The 21,838-nt window shown below is 40.7% G+C and overlaps 1 protein-coding gene across 1 annotated transcript in view; it reads left to right on the top strand.

Moving 5' to 3' along the window:
• Positions 1-244: 244 nt before the first annotated feature.
• slc2a4rg (SLC2A4 regulator) overlaps positions 245-21,838 on the top strand; it is a 34,680-nt gene continuing 13,086 nt past the window's right edge. The window contains exons 1-2 of the mRNA XM_088407929.1: positions 245-708; positions 2,023-2,258. Of these exons, the coding sequence (XP_088264055.1) occupies positions 463-708; positions 2,023-2,258 (482 nt within the window). The 5' untranslated portion in view covers positions 245-462. The remainder of the gene's footprint in view (positions 709-2,022; positions 2,259-21,838) is intronic.

The following is a 21,838-nucleotide window of genomic DNA, read 5'->3' as shown; positions in this document are numbered from 1 at the left end:
TCGTTTCAGCCCCGCTCGAATATGTCGACACAGACAGACACCGGCCGGTAAAATGAGAGGCACACCCACCTCCCCTTCCCTAAACCAATTAGATTTTACAAAGAGGTGACTGACGCAAGGGTTTGAGCCAATCATCGATCGTCTCGATGTGGACGCGTGCCAGAGTGTAATGTTTATGTACCGCTACGACCAATAGGGATGAAGCACAGGAGGCGTGGCATTCTTTTGGAGGAAAGAGGCAAAACAATCTTTTTTATCCTCCGGACCGGGCGGCTTTTTTTTTTTTTTTTTGCCTATCCCGGCTCGCCAAACGCCCCATGTAGAGTAGACGTAGTAGAAGGCCGAGCCCAACAATAGCCACCGAGTCGCGACAATCCCGATAAATGTATCTCACTCGAGAATTTTGCACTAAGCTCTCTAGAAAGCAGGTTTTCTTCCTTTAGTCGCCATTTCGTCGCTCTTATGGATTCAAGATCTGTTTTGGACAAGCCGGTGGTTGGAAGCCGGCTCGCCGGTGCGGACTTCGGTTACCGGTCGACGCGCTCCGTGCTTCGGGACAGCCGGATGGAGAAAAGCGGTGGCGGCGGCTTGCGGGTGGGGGCGACCACAAACGGGACCGTCCTCTTCAAATGTGTGCGAGACAGCCAGGCGACGAAGGATAACGCCTCTGCTGATGGGAACACGCGAAGATTGCACGACAGGGAAAAAGTAAGTCGACATTAGAATCATCCTGTCAACTGCTTGGCGTTTTTTTTTTTTTTAATTGGGCGCAGGCCCACCGTGGTGCGCACTGGAGGGACAGGTTTGAGGCTATTGCGCGCAGCTTTCCACCGTCCGACCTGACGTACATGCCATTACATGCACCGAGTAGGCCTCGATCCAGTTTGAAAGCGTTATTCACAATTCACGTCGAGCTCATGTGTTTGCAAAGTTCACCGGAAAGGGGGTACCGAAGTGGTGCCCCTCCCCCCTCCTCCATACTTCAGGGTGGAGCTTTGCTAAGGGCCGAAACTAGCTGGCTTCAGGCGAACTGCATAACCGCTGTAACTTCTGCGCTTTTAATTGCTCAAAGTTTTCAAGGGATCATTCGGAATGTTGCTTTGTATTTCATCACCTGGCCGTACTGTGTGTGCAGGAAGTTTCACTCGTGTCACATCCTTACACGTTGGTTATGACTACAGGTGGGCCGAGTAGGCCAAAAAATAGTTCTGCTACTTTGAAATAGTATACGTAAAAGTGAAGGATAGCCCTCTACAGTAATTGCTTCAGTAAGAATGCACTGGGCATGTTCAAATGCGAAGGTACATGTGCTTAACTTGTGATTAAAAAAACATAAAAGTAAAGAAAGGGCAATATTTGATCTTTTTTCAAATTAAAATTCGCCACTCGAAATTTGGTTTACAACGTTTTACTGACATATTTTACCCTGATTAGTGTACTGCATATCTAAAATAGCCTTGAAAAAAATCACATTTGCAATGGATCTTACTAGATCACAACCAGTGTTTATTTGAACATGTTTGAGATCATAAATTGAGCAGATGGGCAAAAGGACAAAAAGGGACCAATTGGCAACATAGCATAGGACCCTTTGCATTCAACAATGCAGCTTTATCGAAGGCCGTTAATACAGCAAGATTGTGGCATCTTAACTGTGAACTTCCTGTTTGTACTTGTATTTTGGAATTCATTCAAACCACTTCCGGCGCACTACTAATCGGACTGATGCAAACTTGATGTCAAGTAGTTTGAGGAGGCTCCCATCTTGCTTAGATTTTCTTATAAATAAGACTTATGTATAGTGTTTTTGTAATTTGAGAACTTTGGATCCCGTAGATTCTTGATTAAATTTTATTTCGGCCTCAGGTACCTAACCCTATCCCACCATCCCACACCCTCTGACTTCTTCGGTTCAGAAGGATATCGAATCACTTTGATCTGAGAATTCACCTTCTGAAGAAACGCACCCTTGCCATGCATACCTATGTTTCTTAGCCTGGTTTTAATCTCCCAATTTTCCAGACTGGCTTGGGTGAGCACAGAGACACTGGTTGCACTGCAAGCCTGAAGAGGACCAGTCCAACTCACTGCTCAGGCACAAATGGGCAAACGTCAGGCAGCTTCATGCACTTGGACATCAGGAATCAAGAGAGTCAGGCGGAGATGGCCATCAGCTTCAAGCCAGCGGCAAGTCAGAATGTACCACAGGTGGAGAGACAGTCGCTCCCTTCCTCTCATATCCCTGTCCCCAGAAACAGGTAGGACCGCTACCTCTTTAAAACATTCTTTGCCTCACTTGCTTTTTGTTTGATGTTGTGGTCTCATCCCAGTCATGCATCATGGCGTGACTAATTTTCATTTGATAGAAAGGTAAATGGCGTTTTTCAAAGGAGGCACTCTAACACAGTTTAGCAATAGGTTGCTTCATGCTGCATTTGCTCTTCATTTGAAAAGGAAAATATACTGTTCCTTTCATGGCATTAAAAAGCATTACATCAGATTTTTGGATACCAGTAGAAACCCTGTTAAAATCACACGTGCCTCCTGAAGTACTTTCACGTACCTCCAGGGGGTGCTCATTCCTCCGTTTGAGAACCACTGTACTATACTAAGAAAAGAAGTTGGTAGACCCGGTAAAAACGTAGAGGGTACCGTTGGGGTCAAAGGTTTGGGTAACATTTACTCAGTTTATGAACGGTTCTGGTTACAAACATGGTCACGGAACCAATAATGTTTGTAACCCGATTTTTCACTGTTGGTTGGTGTCCAGCTACAACCACCTTTACGCATGACATTACAGGTTTTGCCGCGAATGTTGCAAGCGTGCCGGTCAATCGATCATGTTTATTGTTCAGAACGGCATTGTTTTAAATATGCAAGGCATGAGCAAATACTTGAGAAAAACCACCGGGTGAATTGAATGAATGCAAAGTTTATTGACTGGACCTATCTGGTCCATGGAGAATTCTTTTTAGAGTAGGAAAATGAACCTTGTCATATGAGGAACTCTGCGTTCCGTTTTAGGTTTCAGGCTGAACTTCTTGTGGCTGTTTTCTCACTTTTTTGTTTTGGCACATGAATTTATACGCGGGACATTCTTTATTTTTACCCGGGGCGAAGCAGCTTCCATGCGCTCACAGTTTTGAACAAAACAAGCAGCAAGCGCCCTCGGGGAGAAGCCGTGTACGCTGATAAGTGATTATGTAACAGTAACGAGGACGGGGAGAGGCTGCAGGCTGGGCTTGAGCGCTCCTTCCTTTTGCAAAGTGACTGTCAAACCTGTGGATTTCTACAAACAGATGGCGAATTGTGAAGGGTGTTAGCAAGGCACATCAAAATAAGGTTGATGGGTTTCCTACGACCGTCATCAAAGCAGATTGACTCGGTTATATTCATTAGTAATTATGGCGCACGTGGTTGTTCCTTCCGTGTTCATCCCAAGAACATACTACACACACCCCCGGGCCACTTTGCAAGCCTTGACATGTTTTTTTTTTTTTTTTTTTTAATTGATTTACGTCTTTTACTCGGAGCATGTGTGTCGATTCTTGCCACTCCGTCATGGTCTTCATCAAATTCAAAGTGCTTGGTGAGAGTCGTACTGGTCTCGCTGTAAGTGGCTAAACAAACACCACACAGCTGCTCAATGCAGTTACATAACACCAAATAACGGTGTGGTCATAATCGCGAGGCTGCCGCTTTTGTTGCTCCATTGACCTAGAGCATGAACCCGACCCACAGCTCACTTTGTCTTTTGCCTCGGCATTGTCACCACTAAAGTATTTCCAGGAACCTGTGCTGCGTGGCACTAGTCACCACCTTGTGTTGATAGGATTCTACATCAATTTGACGGAAGGATTTTGAGAATATAGAACTATCCAACCCAACAATTGCAAGAACTAATACAATTATCACTTACACTGCAATATAGGGTGAAACCAGTCCTCGAGTAATTTGAGTATGGTACCTTGGTTCAAAACAGTGCTCAAGGCATTTTAATTGTTTTGTTCTGGATACATGATTATTTATTTAGTGTACCGTGTCAGGAAGAAGTCAAGCTAATTGCAGAAGCAAGTGTTCACACCAGCAATGTGATGAGAATGCTAACTTCAAAATCAACCTTACCTTCACAAACAATATTTGGTACACTTTTATTCTGACTTGTCAACGACAATGCAATGTGTAATTAATTATGAATTTTATTAATTTTGCTAATTAAGGATGCTTATAAAGACTTTATCAAGAATTGTAGTATATTGCACCTTTTGCTAGCGATGAGCTAGCTCCATTTTTAGCAGCTAGCAGCAAAGACCAGCACTTGATGGTAGTAGCATTAGTGGCTAGCAGAACTCATCTACCCCATCATATATGTTTCCAAGATCTGTTGGATTACTTGTCAAAGGCAGTCTGATAGACATAAACGGCATGCTGTTCCTACTGATGTTTTTTTTTTTTTTTAAGCAGAACAGGCTTTTTCAAATGTGCTATTCTAACCAGCAAAGATTGCCTCTGTGGTTTTGATGTCACTTTGTTTTATACACTAATTGGGGAGATATTTGTCCAGTCTCTAATGTATTATTGGCTGGAAGTGTGTTTTATTTTATATATATATATATATATATATATATATATATATATATATATATATATATATATATATATATATATATATATATATATATATATTTACCAGGTTTTAAGGATGCGGGCTGTCATTAGGCTGAGTTTTTTTTCCTTTATTTTTTTCCCCCCATAGTTTTGTGAGCAAAAAGTCATGGTAGATACATGCACTGTATAGGCACTGACTCAGCATAAGCAGTGACACATCATCACATCTAATGTGTGAATATAACCTCAGTCAGGCATATTGCTCAATCTCAATGAATATCAGTGTTGTACTAATGAGCCTGTACTAATCTATTTGGGTGTTTTTGGTGGGGCTGAGGCTGTAATGAATTATGGGCATTCCCATTTATTTTAATTGTAAAATGAGTTATTTGCTTTGATTGTGGTCACAGAACAAATTAAACCACTGTAGATTGTTTTCTGGTCACATTGACAAGTATGTACTGTATGTGTGTGTTCCTGTACAGCTGTACTTGTGGGAACTGTTTAGAGTTTTCTACCAACATTGTTAGGACATTTTGGAGAATTCAGGATATTTAGAAAACTCCTTTTTTTTCGGACCTCTTTTTGAGGATCTAGACTTGCTTCTCATGTATAGGTTTAAATTAGGTTAAGAGTTGAGGTTAGGGTAAGGGTTAGCAGCTAGAAAATGCATTATGTCAATGGATGTCCTCATAAGTGCAGCCGTACTAAAGTGTGTGTACATGTGTGTGTGTGTGTGTGTGTGCGTGTGTGTGTGTGTGTGTGTGTGTGTGTGTGTGTGTGTGTATGCATGCTTGGGTGTGACTCTTTCCACACGCGGTGTTTGGATCATGTAAACAAGAACATGTATTTATTTGTATTACCCAGTAATATGACCATTGTGGTCAGGGTTTAGTATTGTTTGAAGATACTTAAGGATGAAAGCTGCAACTCACCTTGGGGAATTGTTTTCTTGGCTTCAAGCTTTGTGTCTTTGCAAGGTTCACACGTTGTCATGTCAGCTCGCAAATGCTGCAAAGTGGCTCACTGTTCCTCGGACATGCCAAGGCAGAGATCCTGCCGAAAAAGTAGAAGGAACCAAAATTGTCATACAGCACTCATACTTATCAGTTTCATCTCAATTAAACAACTAACATTTATTTTAATAAATGACTCCGTCGATTGTTTTGTTGATTAATTGATGAAGCAGATAAAAAAAGTCCTGTTATAAAAAAGAGGGCACATTTTTTAAAAAATTGATTTGAGAGAACATTGACAAACAAATGAACTATTATCCAGTTACTGGTCTTGTTGCATAATCTTTGTAATGTGTGTGAAAATAGGCACAAATGTTGATCACTGCTTTTCAAAGTAAAAGCATTTTTTAAAAATTGATTCAACACAATGATAATCAGTCCCATTTCCACGGAGGGCTAACCAAATCGGAGAAGATTTATTCAAGCATGAGAACGTATTGCTTTTGAATAATATAAATACAAACTTTTATGATTTTTCTGACTGATACATAAAAGACACATTTGGGACCGAATTTTTATACTTTTATTTTTTTTAAACCGGTATTTGCAAATGTGAACTGTGCTTCGCAGCACACTACTTTTCAATCAATTCAAATTTCAATTTGAGCACAATTGCAACTACACAAATGAGAGATGACGGTTTCCCTGCCATCTGTCTTTACACCCGTATCTCTGAGTCTTCCCCCATTCTGTCTCCGCTAAGCTTTCTGTCACTCTCCATAATGCTCAGTCTGTCATAGCTGTCAATACTCATCAGCGTGGGATCCAGCACGCTGATAAGATAAAGTAACAAAGCCCTATTTTTCTGTGCACAAAAATGGAAGCTGGCAAAATGGGGCAGGGAGTGGGCTGTTTGTTTTCTATTGAAATTTAGTTTTTTCCTGTCTTATCTGTCTTTACACAAGGGCACTGTCGCCACTGTGTACAGGTAATGAATAGAAAGCGATGACTTGGCATAAAAAGCAGCACGGTGCACGGCGGTGCAGTGAGGAGTGTGGGCACTGGCTTGAACTTCACGACAGCTTCACGCGGCTTTGACTCAGGCCGACAAGAATCACTATGAAGCTTTTGAGGGAGGCTGGCAGGCTAAAGCTTGACATCCCCCCAACCTCTTTTGAGAAACCTGCTCTTCTCCCAAAGGAGATATTCCTGCCTGTTGCTTAAGGTCAGTCAGAGGAGCAGCTACCCCGCCCCCACACTTGCCTGAGATGCCGAACCTACACACCCAGTGACATGAATTTTAAGCAAAGCGGCCGATGGTGGTTGCTTTTTTCTCATATTTGTGTCATTGTATATTCTTTTTTCGAATTAGGCATAAGCTAGATCTCTATATATGAATTTGTGAATACATTTGATCAGTTTTTGATTTATTTATTTTTGTCTTCAGTCCAGACGGCAAGGGGTTAAAGCTTGCATTGACACAGCTACGGGTGAAAGGTCATCCTTAATGAGTGGAGTCATGTGGGAGGGGAGGGTCGTATGGAGAAGCAAGAAGGGCATGTCCGGCTGTTCACCTTCATAGTTTGTGTCATGTGACACACGGGCAAACCAGAACTGACAATGTGCAACAATTACTCAATTGCCATCTATTTCAGACTGTGAGACAAAGTTTTCTCATAGCTTGGCCAGTCCTACAAATTATATTCAGACTTGTCAGTTTTTCTTTCTTCATTGGGCTTTTTTCCTTTGAATTATTTTTGGGGGTATAACAAATCCTGGAATAATTAAATTACCTTGATTAAAAAGAAAATTGTTTATTTTTCTGCCTCGGGTACCCTTTTATTTAGTGTGCACTGTCAAGAATGAGTCAAGTTAACAGGAGCAACAAGTATTCACTCTATGCATGACGGTAACATTTCTTTTCAAGCAATGACAACTGATTTTAATCGAAAACCTAGCTTTTCCAGTATAGCATTTATCTTTAAATTTCCTATAAATAATGGCATTTTTTTAAATCTTCACATTTGTCATTTTTATTTCATGATTGTAAAACCTCTCCAAGAGAGCGGCCAATGTCATCAAGACTACCTATACCATGAAATAAGGCCAGGCATCGTCCCGTTACCGATAGTTCGTATCTGAACTCACACATCTTTAAAATGTATTAAAGTGTTCGTACTTCAACAACTCAAAACTGGATTATTTCCTGTGATGATATATCATACCCTGAGACCCTAGTGAGGAGAAGTGGCTATATAGAAAATGGATGGATGGATGGATGGATCTTTCATGGTACACAAATGTGTCATAGCACCCAGGTAGGGAATCACCCTTTTAGAGTCATTCGTTATTCTAATGAGGGTGTCCTGCTGACAGGCGATGCGTTAGCACAATGTGGCAGTGAGCCTCTTTATCATCTGCCGGCTTTGCTCTGTGGAGAAAAAAAAAACAAAAAAAAAAAACATCGATTTGATACGCGTGGAGAGGAGGAGGAGGCCAGAATGTTTTCTGCAAACAGTGTGTTACACAGGCACAGTTCCAACAAAATATGCATTCATTACGCGTCACATCATATACAGTACAGTACATGAAGGTCTTCACAGAGTAAGTTGGTGTTTATGGGCCTGTGGGCCAGGCGAGACAAAAAGAACCAGAGGCAAAGAAACCGGCTTAGCCACACTTATTTTTTGCCTCGGCTGCGGTGGTCTACATACCGACCATAATTTCTTCTTTTGGCTTATCTTAGTCGTGACCACTGACATGCGGCTTCTCTTCATCTCATACGACAAATAAGATCAAATGATTATCTTTTTTTTTTTCCCCCAGTGACAGCAACAGTAACATTATGCAATGACCTAATCTTACTGAACATACAAAATGAAAGACCTTTCTTCCGAGGTTGTGCTTTCAAAACCTTTTCTACTTTGCGAAATGCTCTTTCCTCTCCTTTCAGGTGCCTTTCGGTTGTTCCATATGTTTTTATCCCATTTATCTTGGCCTCCAGAGTCTGACTCCTTTGTTTGGGGGTGGAACTGTTTAAAGCCGACGCAAATCCACACAACATAAATCTCCCCAAGTAAAAGGAAAGAAAACAAGATATTTCAGCCATATTCTGAAAAATTAAATGTCAAGGCAAGATGCAAAAAATATGATCATTTTTAAAGTTTGTTTGTGGTTGTTATGTGGCAAAATCCATTCACCAACAATGCTACAGCAGATGATTACTTTTTTGACTTGATTCATTTGGCGGTTTACAAAAGCTGTAGTGTCGTTGGCAGCAAACACAGCACAGAGATGCTTTGATTTATAACGAATTTATTCCACGATCATGCTCGCAGGTTGAAACACGTGTATCTCAAAAATCATCTACCAATCTCTTGTAGTCCTGCAGGTTTTTGTAATTTTTTTTTTGTGAAATTAAAAAACACAGTCTCCAGTATTTTACTTAATAGAAAAATTCAGTAATGAATCTGAATCAAAAAGTTTGTGTAACATTATTTAAAGCTTTGGTTATTGACATGCTGCCTTTGGTGTTCCTCCATTTGGAGACATTTAATCAGACAGCTACCGTTTTTTTCCGCACTATAAGGCGCACCGGATTACAAGGCGCACCCTCAAATAATGACGTATTTTAAAACGTCTTCCATATGTAGGTTACACCGGATTATTAGGCGCACCCTCAATTAATGACATTTTCAAACTTTTTCAATCACAATAATGTAATACTCAAAGTAATAACAATAATAACTCAAATAATAACTATAAACTCTCAATAGCATAATAACTCACTGTCAATATGACCAACCTTGTTCAACTCTAACCACACAAAAGAAACAGGTAAAGCTTACTTTATCAGTTCATTCCCCATCTATGAATCCCAATCTCAATATTGATCCATATATAAGGCACACCTGATTATAAGGCGCACCATCAGCCTTTTTTTTTTAAAAAAAAATTGGGTTTTAGGTGCGCCTTATAGTGCGGAAAATGCGGTACTTTAAATGAGTCACTCATCAGTAAGCTTCCATAATATATATATATATATATATATATATATATATATATATATATATACAGTGGTACCTCGGTACTCGACCATAATCCGTTCTGAGGTGGTGGTCGAGCACCGATTTGTTCGAACACCGAAAGCAATTTTCCCATAAGAAATAATGGAAAGTATGTGTGCACAAGTAAATGTGCACAAGCAGTACATGATAAAGATAAAGATAAATAAAGCATTATAAACCATTTTGTATAATTTACTTACGTTTTGGAGAGTGGTTGATGGCATACAGGAATGGATGTGGAGAGGACGGGAGGGAGTTACTCCTTCCATGATGACGCTAGCTAACTGCGACGCGAGGTACACCGCGTTCATATTTTGCTAGAATTTCCTTCTTCGGTTCAATAGTGGTCCTCATTGTTTTCCTCTTTGCCTTCCCCTTATCACTGTCTTTCTTTGGACCCATTATTAAGGGCTAGAGCAACACGAAAAAGTTTAAAACCGGGAAGAAATACTCGAACAAACGTCTTACTCCGCTGGCGGTCTGAGTTGAACTGGCGCTTACCCGCTGGCCGAGAAGGGCCGAGGAGCGCGTTCGGGTCGGCTCGGCTCGGCTCGGCTCGGCTAGGCTCGGCTAGTCGAGCACCGAAAATCTGATCTATATATATATATATATATATATATATATATATATATATATATATATATATATATATAATATGTATATATGTATACATGTATATATATATATATATATATATATGTATATGTATATATATATATATATATATATTTTCTATATGATAATTAAGAATATGTGCCTGCAAGTAGAGCTGGAGAATAAATAAAATTGATTAAATTGATTCTTGTAAACAATTGAAAATTCAAAAATTAGCTACATTGTGAAAATGTTTTGCACAAGTGGCAGAATGCTTGAGGGGTGGTTTATGAGACATGTTTAAAATAGTCATTAACTACTATGTGTCATTTGGTTTTCTCTGTTTTTAATTGTTTTTCACGAAGCCCCCCCCCCCCAAAAAAAAAAAAAAATATCGGAATACTCAGTTTCAATTTGAATTTTCTGGAGGATAATCCAAAAGCAAAAATACTCGATAGCTGCAACACTAGTAGTTATATATTGCCTATATATGCTCACCATTTGTGTTCAAACATCTGTTGCTTAAGGGGTAATAACTATTGACGTTGTGCTCTAATAAGCAAATGGGCAAGAGGAGAGAAGAAAATAATCAGTCAGCAGCTCTTCGGGACCTTTTAACTTTTTACCTTCACATCTGTCTTTTTCACACTTTGAGTGTGTCATTCTGTGAGCGAGTCATCATTCAGCAGCAGCTTGCTAAGGACACGCCCCTCCTCACCTCACAGACTCGGCTGTCCGAGAACTTGCGACGTAATGCTGACTCAGGTTTGACTCGAATATATTTGCACTACTGTCATGCGCTTCACACGAGCACTGCTTTGCACATGTGGACGTTATATACATTACATAGTGTAACGTGTGTGTGCTACATTTGTGCTATATGACTCCTCTGTCTGGAATGACAGATATTTTAGGGGGAGGAGTTTGTTGCTGCCGCATTTTGTTTTAACCCATTAGAGTGCGCCCTGTGGTCAAACAATGAACTGTAAAGTCATGCAAAATTGTTGAACTTGGTAGCGTTGAATGTCTGTCGAAGTTCGACTATCTTCAAAGACTACAAGTCAAGCCAATTATTCGAGTTCTGGCTGCCCATGCGACTAGTAAAAAGTAAGCCCAGTGCCATTACACAAAGCAAAGAGTGCCAGAGCGAGTGCTTCTCGCTGGCCAAATAACCTCAGGGCCACTTGTAGCGTTTCCAAGGACTTTACACAATGTGGTAATTGTCCTTCTATTCTGGCCAATTCCACCCACTCTTGGTTTGAATCCAGAGATGCAAATATTCACTTTTTTATGGTGTTTTTCCTTTGTGTACAGTAGTTGCAGGCGCCATGGAGGCCCACCATCATTCAGGAGGTTTGTCTGAGAGTGGCCTTCTGGAAAGCTCTTCATAAAACTATTAAAATGTCATGAATTTAGGAGTTGGCTTTTTTGTGTTTCTAATAAATTTCATACAAAAGTGCCAAACATCATTTAAACAAACAAATCAAGCTAGTTATTGATATGTGGTACTAAGTTTTCCTGTGAGGCTTGCCTGGTCTACTGGAATTTTTTGGATTAGCTCATGGTGAGTGCACAAAGCAAAACCATTTTGTTTTTTAATTCTGTTTATTAAAGCTTTAGTTGTGATGTCAGTCTAACAGTAGCATTGTGTCTTCTGCAGTGGGTTAGGGTCAAATTGAATATGTTTATTGAGAACTGACTATTTCTCTTTTATTTTAGCTGACAAGGATATCTTTGTTGTTCATTTGATGCGGACAGACAGCAGCTGTTGCTGAATCCGATTTCACTTTAAGGTTACATGAGGTGAATGACAGACCTGCGGTTGGACATGAGGTGCTGTGAACTCTGTTTGTCACATGATTGGCTGAGTGAATCGATTACAATTTTTGAATATTAAAGGTCAGGTCTGGTTTTGGTTTCTGGCTCTAACTGTCTCCTGTCCTAGTGACATTACTCCAACTTGTTGTGGTGGCAGTTTCCAGAGACAGGAGCTTATTATGTCTTCACAGAGGAATTGCAAAGTTAAAAGAGATAATGTTTTAGGTTGTGAGTAGCAAAATGCTGCTGTTTACTTTATATTAATCATGTTTTACCTTGTCAATTCACTCTGGCTTCGCTGTCTGTAGCCAGGTTAACATTGCAAATAAGAGTATATTCTCAGTTGTTTTATCAGGATTATCAGGGGTTTGAGAAAAATCAATATAGAGCTTTGAGGTTTCTGTTTCATGATTTTTTTTTTCCACCAATGCCTGCTAGATTTATTTGTTCTCTGAACTGTGATAATGATTCTTTTGTAGGAAGCTTAGATGTTGATTTCCATGTTTGAATTAGTTGGCTTGGGTAAGAATTTGAAAGTAAACACTCTGTCACTGCCATTATCTTCAAGCAAATCTAAATCATATCCTTTATTAATCTCCTAGAGTTTCACAGATTCTTTTCGTTTTGTTGTTTTTAATAGCAGTCTGGCAGCCGCACTTGACTGATGTTTGAGTCTTGAATGTGGAGAGGCACAAAACGGTTTGCTCGCACAGCTCAGCCAAAGTCTGGCCAACTCTGACTGCCAAACTCAGTGTCTGCCCCAGTCTGGTCGTCACCCAGTTTTTTTTTTTTTTTTTTTTTAAGAAAACCCATCCGAGGATAGGATCCCATAGTTTAGTCCACCAAAACACAAAGATGCAAAGATGTATCCATCTTATTACAGGGTGATTGTGGCTGTACATTGGTGGCGGTGAACGTGCATCATTCTCCCATGTTTTAATGTTGGAACAAGAACCTGAGTGAAGATTTCATCTGTATGCAAATATTTTTGTCAACACTTTCAGAAAAGGTCATGTGCTCTCTTTATTGTGTTTGAGCTGCTTTCATATTCTCTCCACAAAAAAAGAACCCTAAATCTTTGTCTGTTTAGTTCTACTGGTTTGGCTTCACATGAGTAAGCAGAGTGAAGTGGCATTGGAGCAGCTCTGGTTTGCGTTCGCAAAGCACAGCTCTAGCTCCGGACTGCAAAAGGGAAAATCTCAAGCACAGGCATGACTGTGAGCGACAAGTATTAGTCCCCCCCCAACAAAAAAACAAAAGACAAAACACTGCAGAGTATAAAGCAATGTGGGCCAATTGCGCTCTTCAAAAATGGCACCAAGGGTGTTTTATGATTTGCTTTAGTTCCTATCTCTCTCTTCTGGCTTGTGAAATTCATAACAAAATTGTGAAATATACTCCACTGCTTGCATTTATTCAGGGGGATGATCTGAAGTCATGATATCCCTGTTCAGTTCTGTCTGCTTGCTAAATATACAATAAATAGTCTCAAAAGATGACTTGTGTGTGATTTAGAAGACGCGCAAGCTCAGTCTTGCCCAGAGCTCTATGACTTGTTTTAACGTAAGGCGGGAAAATGTTTGTTGACTTCTATGGCACGTTACATTGAATTATTACCAATTTATTTAATTATGACCAAATTATTATTTATCCACACAATATTTGTGATGTCGCCATGAGGCAGGACATCGTTGTTTCTCTCTGTGACGCAAATCCAATTGATATTAGGGGTGTCCCAATATGAACTTTTTACTTCCAATGCTTCAGTGCAATACCAATATCGCAACCTAGAGTAGTGTGCCATCAACAGATATGGTATGATAAATGGTTTTATTTTATTTTTTTGCTTTAAATGTTAGAAGAGAGGCAGCTTAGTAGAGCACTGGTTAGCATGTCATCCTCAAAGTTCAGGGACGCCAGGCCTTCGTGTGGAGTTTGCATGTTCTCCCCTAGCACGCGTGGGATTTCTCCGGACACTCCCGCTTCCTCCCACACTCCAAAAACATGCATGGCAGGTGTATTAGACATACTTAATTGTCCTTTGGTTTGATTGGGTGCGCGAATGGTTGTTTGTCCATGTGTCCCCTGCAATTGGCTGGCAAACAGTTCAGGGTGTCTCCTGCACCAGCGAGCCTGCGACCCTTTTGAGGAGAAGCGACTCTAGAAATAAATGGAAGGATGCATGTTAGAAAAGTCTTGATCAAGTGATGCTATTCAAACAGAATAGTCAGGCATGAGAAAATACGTCTCATTCATTGAATAAAAAAAATGGGTAACATAAATTCAGTCTCAAACATGGAAATGTGCTGCATGTTAATGAAATAAAACAAAAAAATGAAATTCCCTGGTGCATGCTTCATCCAGATGCTGCTGGATATGAGCAGAAACAACATCTGGAATAGATTATTTGTATGTCATCCTGAGACACAGCCTTATCATTTGTGTCCACTGTTTGTCCGTTCTGTCTCGTTTTACTTCGAGGCACGACAACAAGCTATTTGTGTTGCAGCAAAGTAACATTTCTCGAATCTTTAATGATCATGTTCTCTTTTAGAAATACAAGCATGTCCACATTGTATGGGTCCAACTGTGCTCTTTGGACAGTAACTATGCCACCTGCTGTGGAAAACATGTGGACTGGCAACTGATGTCACATAAAACGCTCAGTGAAATGTAGCATAAACATGTTAGCCCTGCTAGCCGCGATATTTGGCTGCATTAATCACAGCTGCATTGAAGTCGACAAACCAGAAAGTGGACATGATTGGCTGCGGTGGCCAAAGAATATGAGTCATCTCGAGAGGAGGCTCCCACCGCAGGCTGCAATTGCCTGTCAAAGCAGACAACGTGGGAGGGGAAAAAAAAAACAACATTTTACCTTAAACCAGAAATTTACCATAAACCGGTTTTGACAAATTTGTGCGGTTATAAATAAGTGTGACTTTCTAAATCGCTATGTATTTCCTTTATGGCAATATCGCGGGTCATGGGGGGCAATTAGCCGCCTAAATCCACTGCCTTCTACCGTCAAAAATGGCTTCAAATCAAGTGCAATGTACATACCAATATCCCGTGTTATTTTGGTAGCATTTTCACCTGATGGGACCAGTGGCGATTCAAAAGCGTTTCTTTTTCTTGCTTGCTTGTTTGAAGGCCCTTTTTAAACACTGGCTGGTAGTTAATGAGTTACCACCCTTTTCCTCCATTTGAAAACCAAATTATTGCCACGCAGATGATTTAAAAATAATCGGAGCGTCATGTATTTCTCCTTTCAATTAATGGTGGATCGCAAACAACGTTTTGGTGCATACCGTACGAGAGTGTACCTACTGTACGACAGTGTAGCACTCACACCTATCCATCAAACTCGATGCCTTCCATTACACTTTGGCTCAGTAGTACCGTCCTAATTCTTTCCTTTTTTAAGGAAAGAATATATTCTGCAACATCATGCAGAAAGATTGGCTATATTTTCTCCTCCCGTCAAGTTATCGCTCTCACTTCGCTTTATCTATTAACAAAGACTCTCATCTGTTTCCATATACTCTCTGGGATGGAGCTTAGTATATAAGGGCAAGATTATTAATTTTGAGTGTAAACTCTGCTTCTTTATTATTATGTTTGGTCATCTACGGGCTCCACTCAAGGTCAGCCTATGAGGGCCGTTACTCCGAGGGCAACTCCGACCCTTCATCTTCCCCACTACGGCCAAGGGATGGAAACGGGAAGGGATAACATTAAAGTTACTGTATAAGGTTTAATAATTAGAATTTGGTTAAATATGTGTACTGCAGTAATCTTTGTCTTAAATATTTAAAGTATAATTACTAAAATTCTGGTACACACATACACTTGCATGGAAAATCCTGAGGGAGGAGGGTCCTACTTTGTGGAGTTTTTAGTCCCCTTTATTATGATTTATTACTTCAGTTAAGATTGGTTGAAATCGTATTCATGAAAATCCTGATTTTGGTTTTTGGCCATATTGCGCAGCCTTAACTGCAGATGAGTCACTATGTTTTCTCTAAAATTATGAGCATGTTTATATAATCGCATAGTTCATCACAGAAAGTTCAAATATGGGGACACCTCATAGAGGAAATCATGTTTTTTTCACCACCATTCTTCCATTATTGCGCTTCAACAAAGCTGTTGGTTGTTTGTGCTCTTCCCCAAGGCACAGATTGCATTGGAGGATCAAGAGCAGACGAAAGAGTGGGCTTTTTATCCTTGGACTGAATAGTCATTACACTCGACGACCCGCATTAAAGAGACACGACTGCCTGCAACAGCCTCTCTCTCTCTCCAGGGGGCTCGCAGCCCCTGGACTTACATAAGGCCCAGAGTGTGGGTGTGGGTGTGTGTGTGTCTGTGTGTGTGTGTTTCTGAACGTCTATACTTGTGAGAACCATTTTGAATTTTCTACCAATGTAGTGAGGACATTTTAGAGACGTTTTTTAGGCCAGTCCTCACTTATTCAGACCTCTTTTTGTGGATTAAGAATTGCTTTAAGGTAAGTGTTAGGGTAGGCAATCATTTCTGAGGTTTAAGGTTAGGGTTCGGAGCAAGGAAATGCATTACGTCAACGTCAATGTCCTCACAAGTAAAGCTTTACAAATGTGTGTGTGTGTGTTTGTCTGTGTGTATGTTGGGGGTGCGCAAGTATTGGCGGCAAAACAATGAAAGATTTATTACAAGTATGCACGTAAATTGCTCTCATGCACCCCCCCCCCCCCCAAAAAAAAAAAAAAAAAAAGATCGCCTGATTCTTCCTCAGAGCAATATGAGAACTACCGAACATTGTGTTATGCATGAAGGAGAGGGGTGGTCCACTTAATGCCTATCACACGTACCTAAAGACCTAGAAAAGCAGAGGCAATAGCACACAGGCCATTACGTAATACAGTGGCGCTAAAGCAGTATGATGGGAACTGAGAGTAGCATGCTATTAATAGAGGATATGTATGTGGCAGGGGGCGGGCAGCTGCCGGCTATCAGCACCACCCAGCTTCAGCTGTCACTGCATTGCCTCATTTAACCCGCAGGGCTTCATGGTACCAGTGGCAAAAACAAGTCAGGATTTTTTCAAATCCTTATCTGAGACTTTCGTTAGATGAAGACAGACACTGACTGGCTGATATAAAGGGCACACAATCAAACCCTCAAATGGGCTCCTTTGAAAGTCTTTACCAAGGCTAAAGGATAAGGAAAGGGCAATACATTATCGACTAGAAAAATGCCTCTCAGAATCTACAATCTACTTCTGGTATACGCATTAAAGTTCAGGGGGCAAGGATAGAAACGTTTTTCCTGAGACCTCTAGTACCCCTTTGAATTACGCAGTTTGAATTATGCACCCTCACATTTTTGGGTGTTTCTAGAGTAGTAACTGTGTTAACGGGGATTTAATCTCTTCCTCAAATTTAATTACGTTGCCTAGCCATTGCATATTCTGTGAGTATTCTGCTCGGGAAATTGTGCAGTATCTCTACTTTGTAGTCTGTTTTCTAGTTATTATAATGTCACTTCTGGTGAATAGCGGTAGATAGTGTAACTATACCTGTGATATCTCAAGGTTCCGCAGGTTAGGAAGCCTTCAAAATGTGTTATTGAAGGTTTTTGATCAAACTGTGGGCCTCACTTTGTTTTACTTGCCACTGTACTTCACTGTTGTTGACGACATCTGTACTGTAGTAAGAAGAGGAGAGGTTAATGATTGGGAACTTGAAGCTCTCATCACGAGTGCTGATGTGTGTTTTTATTTGTTTATGTACAGCAACTACAGCAACACTCCCTTTTTTAAACTGGCCTTGAAAGGTGAATGATAAGCTGCAATGTGCATGACAGACCAAAAGTTGGCGGTGTACACATAATAAAACATACTCAGGTACGACTGGCTAGGAAGGAATAGGTTCGAGGCTGAACATTGATAGGGAGCCAGATCACGTGATCAGACATCGGGCCTATCTTGAAATCGAGAGGAAATAATTGGATTTTGTTTATTAATTCAACAATAATAAAAACAATGTCATTACTATTATTTGCAGCAGTGGTAGTTTATATTGTTGAAGGCCACATTATTAAAGGGTAGATCTACTTATAATACAACTAGTTTAATATGCCACCTGAAAAAAAACAAACACTTAGTGCTACACTCCAAGGTAAAGACACAACAACACATTTAAGATTATTTGGATGCATTTTTATTTTTTTTTTCTCAATATATTGCTAAGGTATTGGCTCAGCATTCGGTACTCTCAAAACAGTCGATTTGGACTCGGATTAAAAAAAAAAGTGATATGGGACATCCATAATATATATTGTATATTTTTGCTGGGAGGTTCCATGCATCCACAATGAAATAAGTTGTAATCATGAGGCCTGCGCGCCAGTTGTGTTATAGTTGGCCTCAATTCAATTCAAAGTCAAGTGGGCTTAAACTAAATACAATGAGGAATAAATCCGACAGATCCCAGGGATTTCTGCAATGCTAGTAACATGAGCAGAGGTGTCGTGTTAAATATGGAGCGGAGGGCCTGTCTTCTCCCCAGCAACAGCAAAGGCCCTTAGTGCTGCCAGACATTTTTTGGGGTGAGAGTGGGGGGTGGGGGGGGGGGGGGTGGTTATCAAACATCAACAAAGGCACATCATACTGTAGTACCACATAGCACAGTATCTCCTTGGGGAGAGCTTTCCCGCAGCACAAAAAATTTCCAGCCTGACCAGTATGAATTTTGTGAGGTGAATTTTGCTAGTTGGCAGAAAAATGGATGAATTTACAGTACTCTAATCTTTATTATTTACTAATATTTCATTCACATCACACACGCACACGCGTACATAAACAAGCACACATGCATCCACTCGTTACCTAATTAATGGGGCCTCCCTCATAAAACATACTTGTAAAATTGACAACTTCTGCACGGCGCTGAAAACCACATGGCAAGTTTATTCACAGCAAATGTAAGGCAGGATAGTGACTTCCATGTTGTCACTTCATCATGCGTAACACCTGCCATAAATGTTGCTTCCCTGTATAAATAACTACAGCGCTAAATATACTTGGAGAAGTCCAGTGTGCACAAAGTGCAACTTTGTTGGCGGCCTCTGCTTGGATGCTAAATAAAAAAAAGTCTCCCCGTCCAAATATAAGCTTCCTCAACTTCCCATAATAACATCCATATTTACACTAAGATTGTGCGTTTGCAATCATGTGGTTTTGTTTAGGGATATCGCGATCACATTTTTTGGGGGGGGGTGGGGAGGACTGACCAGAATTTTAGTCCGTGGCATCTGAATTTGAGGATGCCAATATAGTCTTAAAACTTCCAATGTATTAAGGAATAGAAAAAGTGCTCCGTGGACTGATTGATCATTTGTCCCGCAGTATTGTCCATACTGTGGACTGCAGTACCTCCAGTAGCTGTCTCCAAGTCAATCTCACACGGGAGTGACAACGCGCGGCTGAAGCAGTATATTAAAGATGAAATAGAGTGTTTTGAAGATGTTACAAATGCAGTTGTAATAAATTGGAATTTCGAGTGTAAACTCTGCTTCCCTGTTTTTATGTTTGGTCAGCGACAGGCTGGACTCTAGTAATGCCCGTGGCATGTGCAATTACGGACAACTTGTCTGTTTGGCGTGGAGGAAAACTTCACAGCGCGTCTCTCTGCAATATTGCTTTTTCAGCCTCCTGTAAGTGTGAACTATGTAATATAATTAGCGGAGATGGTTAATCTGTCCAGTGGTTGTTTTATGATGTGAAGCTTTGTAAAAATACACACACTCAGATCCCAATTGACTGATGTAAACCCTCTTGAGTTGATGCTCACTCCATACACTTTATTTCAAGGGTTTGCGTCAAAAAGCAAAGGCTGAAAAAGTGAAATGGTCCATGAAGGTGGCCGTTTGGTCAGCGATCACCAGACCAACAATTATATTAAGAAAATGATGTGTCAGAACATATATTTTTGCATATTATTAAAATTTATTGTGGGTTTTTCAAATTAATTTTGACCACTAAATGGCGCAAAATTTTATACACTGTCCCAATAACACAGTTTTAAAATGAACTATTATCATGCAGCAGATTTTGGAAAAAAGTGCAATGCTGATATTCAAAATGCTCAATATTAATAATTAGCTAATTAGTAAGTTGCCTAATCCTATCAAATTCTTTCTCTGTGGTGTAAACCTGGCAGTTATTTGGTTTGATTACAGCAGAGCTCTCTTACTCACATCACATAACCCGTTGATTGAGATTTTAGTAGAGATTCAAATCTCTTCCAAGAAACTGAAGTGGAAACTGGGGGTGGTTTGGCACTATTTGTGTGTGTGTTAAAAAATGTTAGAATTATCCAGGAATGACCTAACAGTCTTGTGTGTGTGTGTGTGTGTGTGTGTGTTTTCCTCAATTCGGCCTCACTGAAACGCACACTCCAAAAGCACCCAGGGCTGTCCATAGTATTGGTACACAACTTTTCCATGCCAGCTGCAGTTTAAGCGAGACTTTGAGAAGCAGCACAAGGTCTTGATATACATTTTGAAGGACGGGAAAGCGCAGTGTGTTACATTCCGGAGTCAACATGTCAACATGTTCTCTGTGGCGTAAACAAGAAGTGGTTAAAAAAAAAAAAACTCCTGGGGCATATAAATCACAAGCATGTCCTCGCTTGGCTCCATTTGGTACAGAGATCAAGGCCATGAACTGAAACAGGACACGACTAATCTTGTTATCTGTTTATCTCACGTCCAGACCGGGTTTGTTTCTGCCTCTGTCGTTGGCGATTGTGTCCGTGTGTGTGCACGTGCGTTACCCTCCCCTCCTCTGGCTCTTATCGGTGCCTCTCCTTGTTCATACGCCGTTGTTTGCCCCTCGTGTACACATTCTTAACTCGTCTCATCATCACCTTTCACCGCCTGGGACATTTTCAGAAAGTTTTTACAAGTCACACAAAAGTCTCACCGCCGGCCGAGCGCTGAATCTTGTGCTGGGTTTGAGGCCCTTGTGCTCGCGCCGGTGTTTGTGGAACCCGTCGTGAAATTTTTGTGTGTTTGCACAGAGACTCGTGCTGAATGTGGGCCAGGGTTTTGGGCTTGGCTGAAAGAATGCCTCAAACCAGTTTACTCTGGTTGCAGAGTGGAGAAGTCTGGGGGGGCGGGTGGTGGATCTCTTAAAGCTGCAGAAGTTGTGCACATTCTGGCCTGTCAGTGTGCTTTTGTGAAGCGGTCGTTTACGTTCAAATGGGGATATTTAACACGCACGTGTAGTATAGCATGCGGACCACATGGTGGCTATTTAGCTCCTTGAGAGCCTGTTTTGACAACTCGCTCACTCAAACACATCTGTGTGTGTTGGTGTGTGTGTTTTGAGGAATTCTCGGTCTAGGCTTAAATATATCTTCCGCCGTGTTTTGCTTTCAAGGACGACAAGAAGTGACGTTAAAACTGAATGAGCATGCATATAACTTAAGGGAGCGGTTGTCAAATTGAAGTATGAGTACCCCAGAGCGTGAAGGTACTTCTGGGCATATGTACGATTTTAACAGGGTTTCTGCAGGTATCGGCAAATCTTATTGAATGATTTTTTTAACGCTGTGAAAGGAACAGTACATGTTGCTTTTCTAAGTAAGAGCAAACTAATTGGCACATGAATCAACCGATTGTGTTGTAATGACTCCATTGCAAAACAGTTTATACTACGGCGCATTGTCATTTGTGAAGTAATTTTCCAGCAGATGAGCTCAAAATAAATCGAATGATATTGCGGGATCTAGCTCCTTGAGCTGTTGA

This window comes from Hippichthys cyanospilos, chromosome 2, assembly GCF_059441005.1.
Source record: "Hippichthys cyanospilos isolate Australia breed blue-spotted pipefish chromosome 2, RoL_Hcya_1.0, whole genome shotgun sequence".
NCBI classification, from domain to species: Eukaryota; Metazoa; Chordata; class Actinopteri; order Syngnathiformes; family Syngnathidae; genus Hippichthys; species Hippichthys cyanospilos.
The sequence above is the reverse complement of the archived record's forward strand: the minus strand, read 5'-3'. Positions and strand labels throughout refer to the sequence as shown.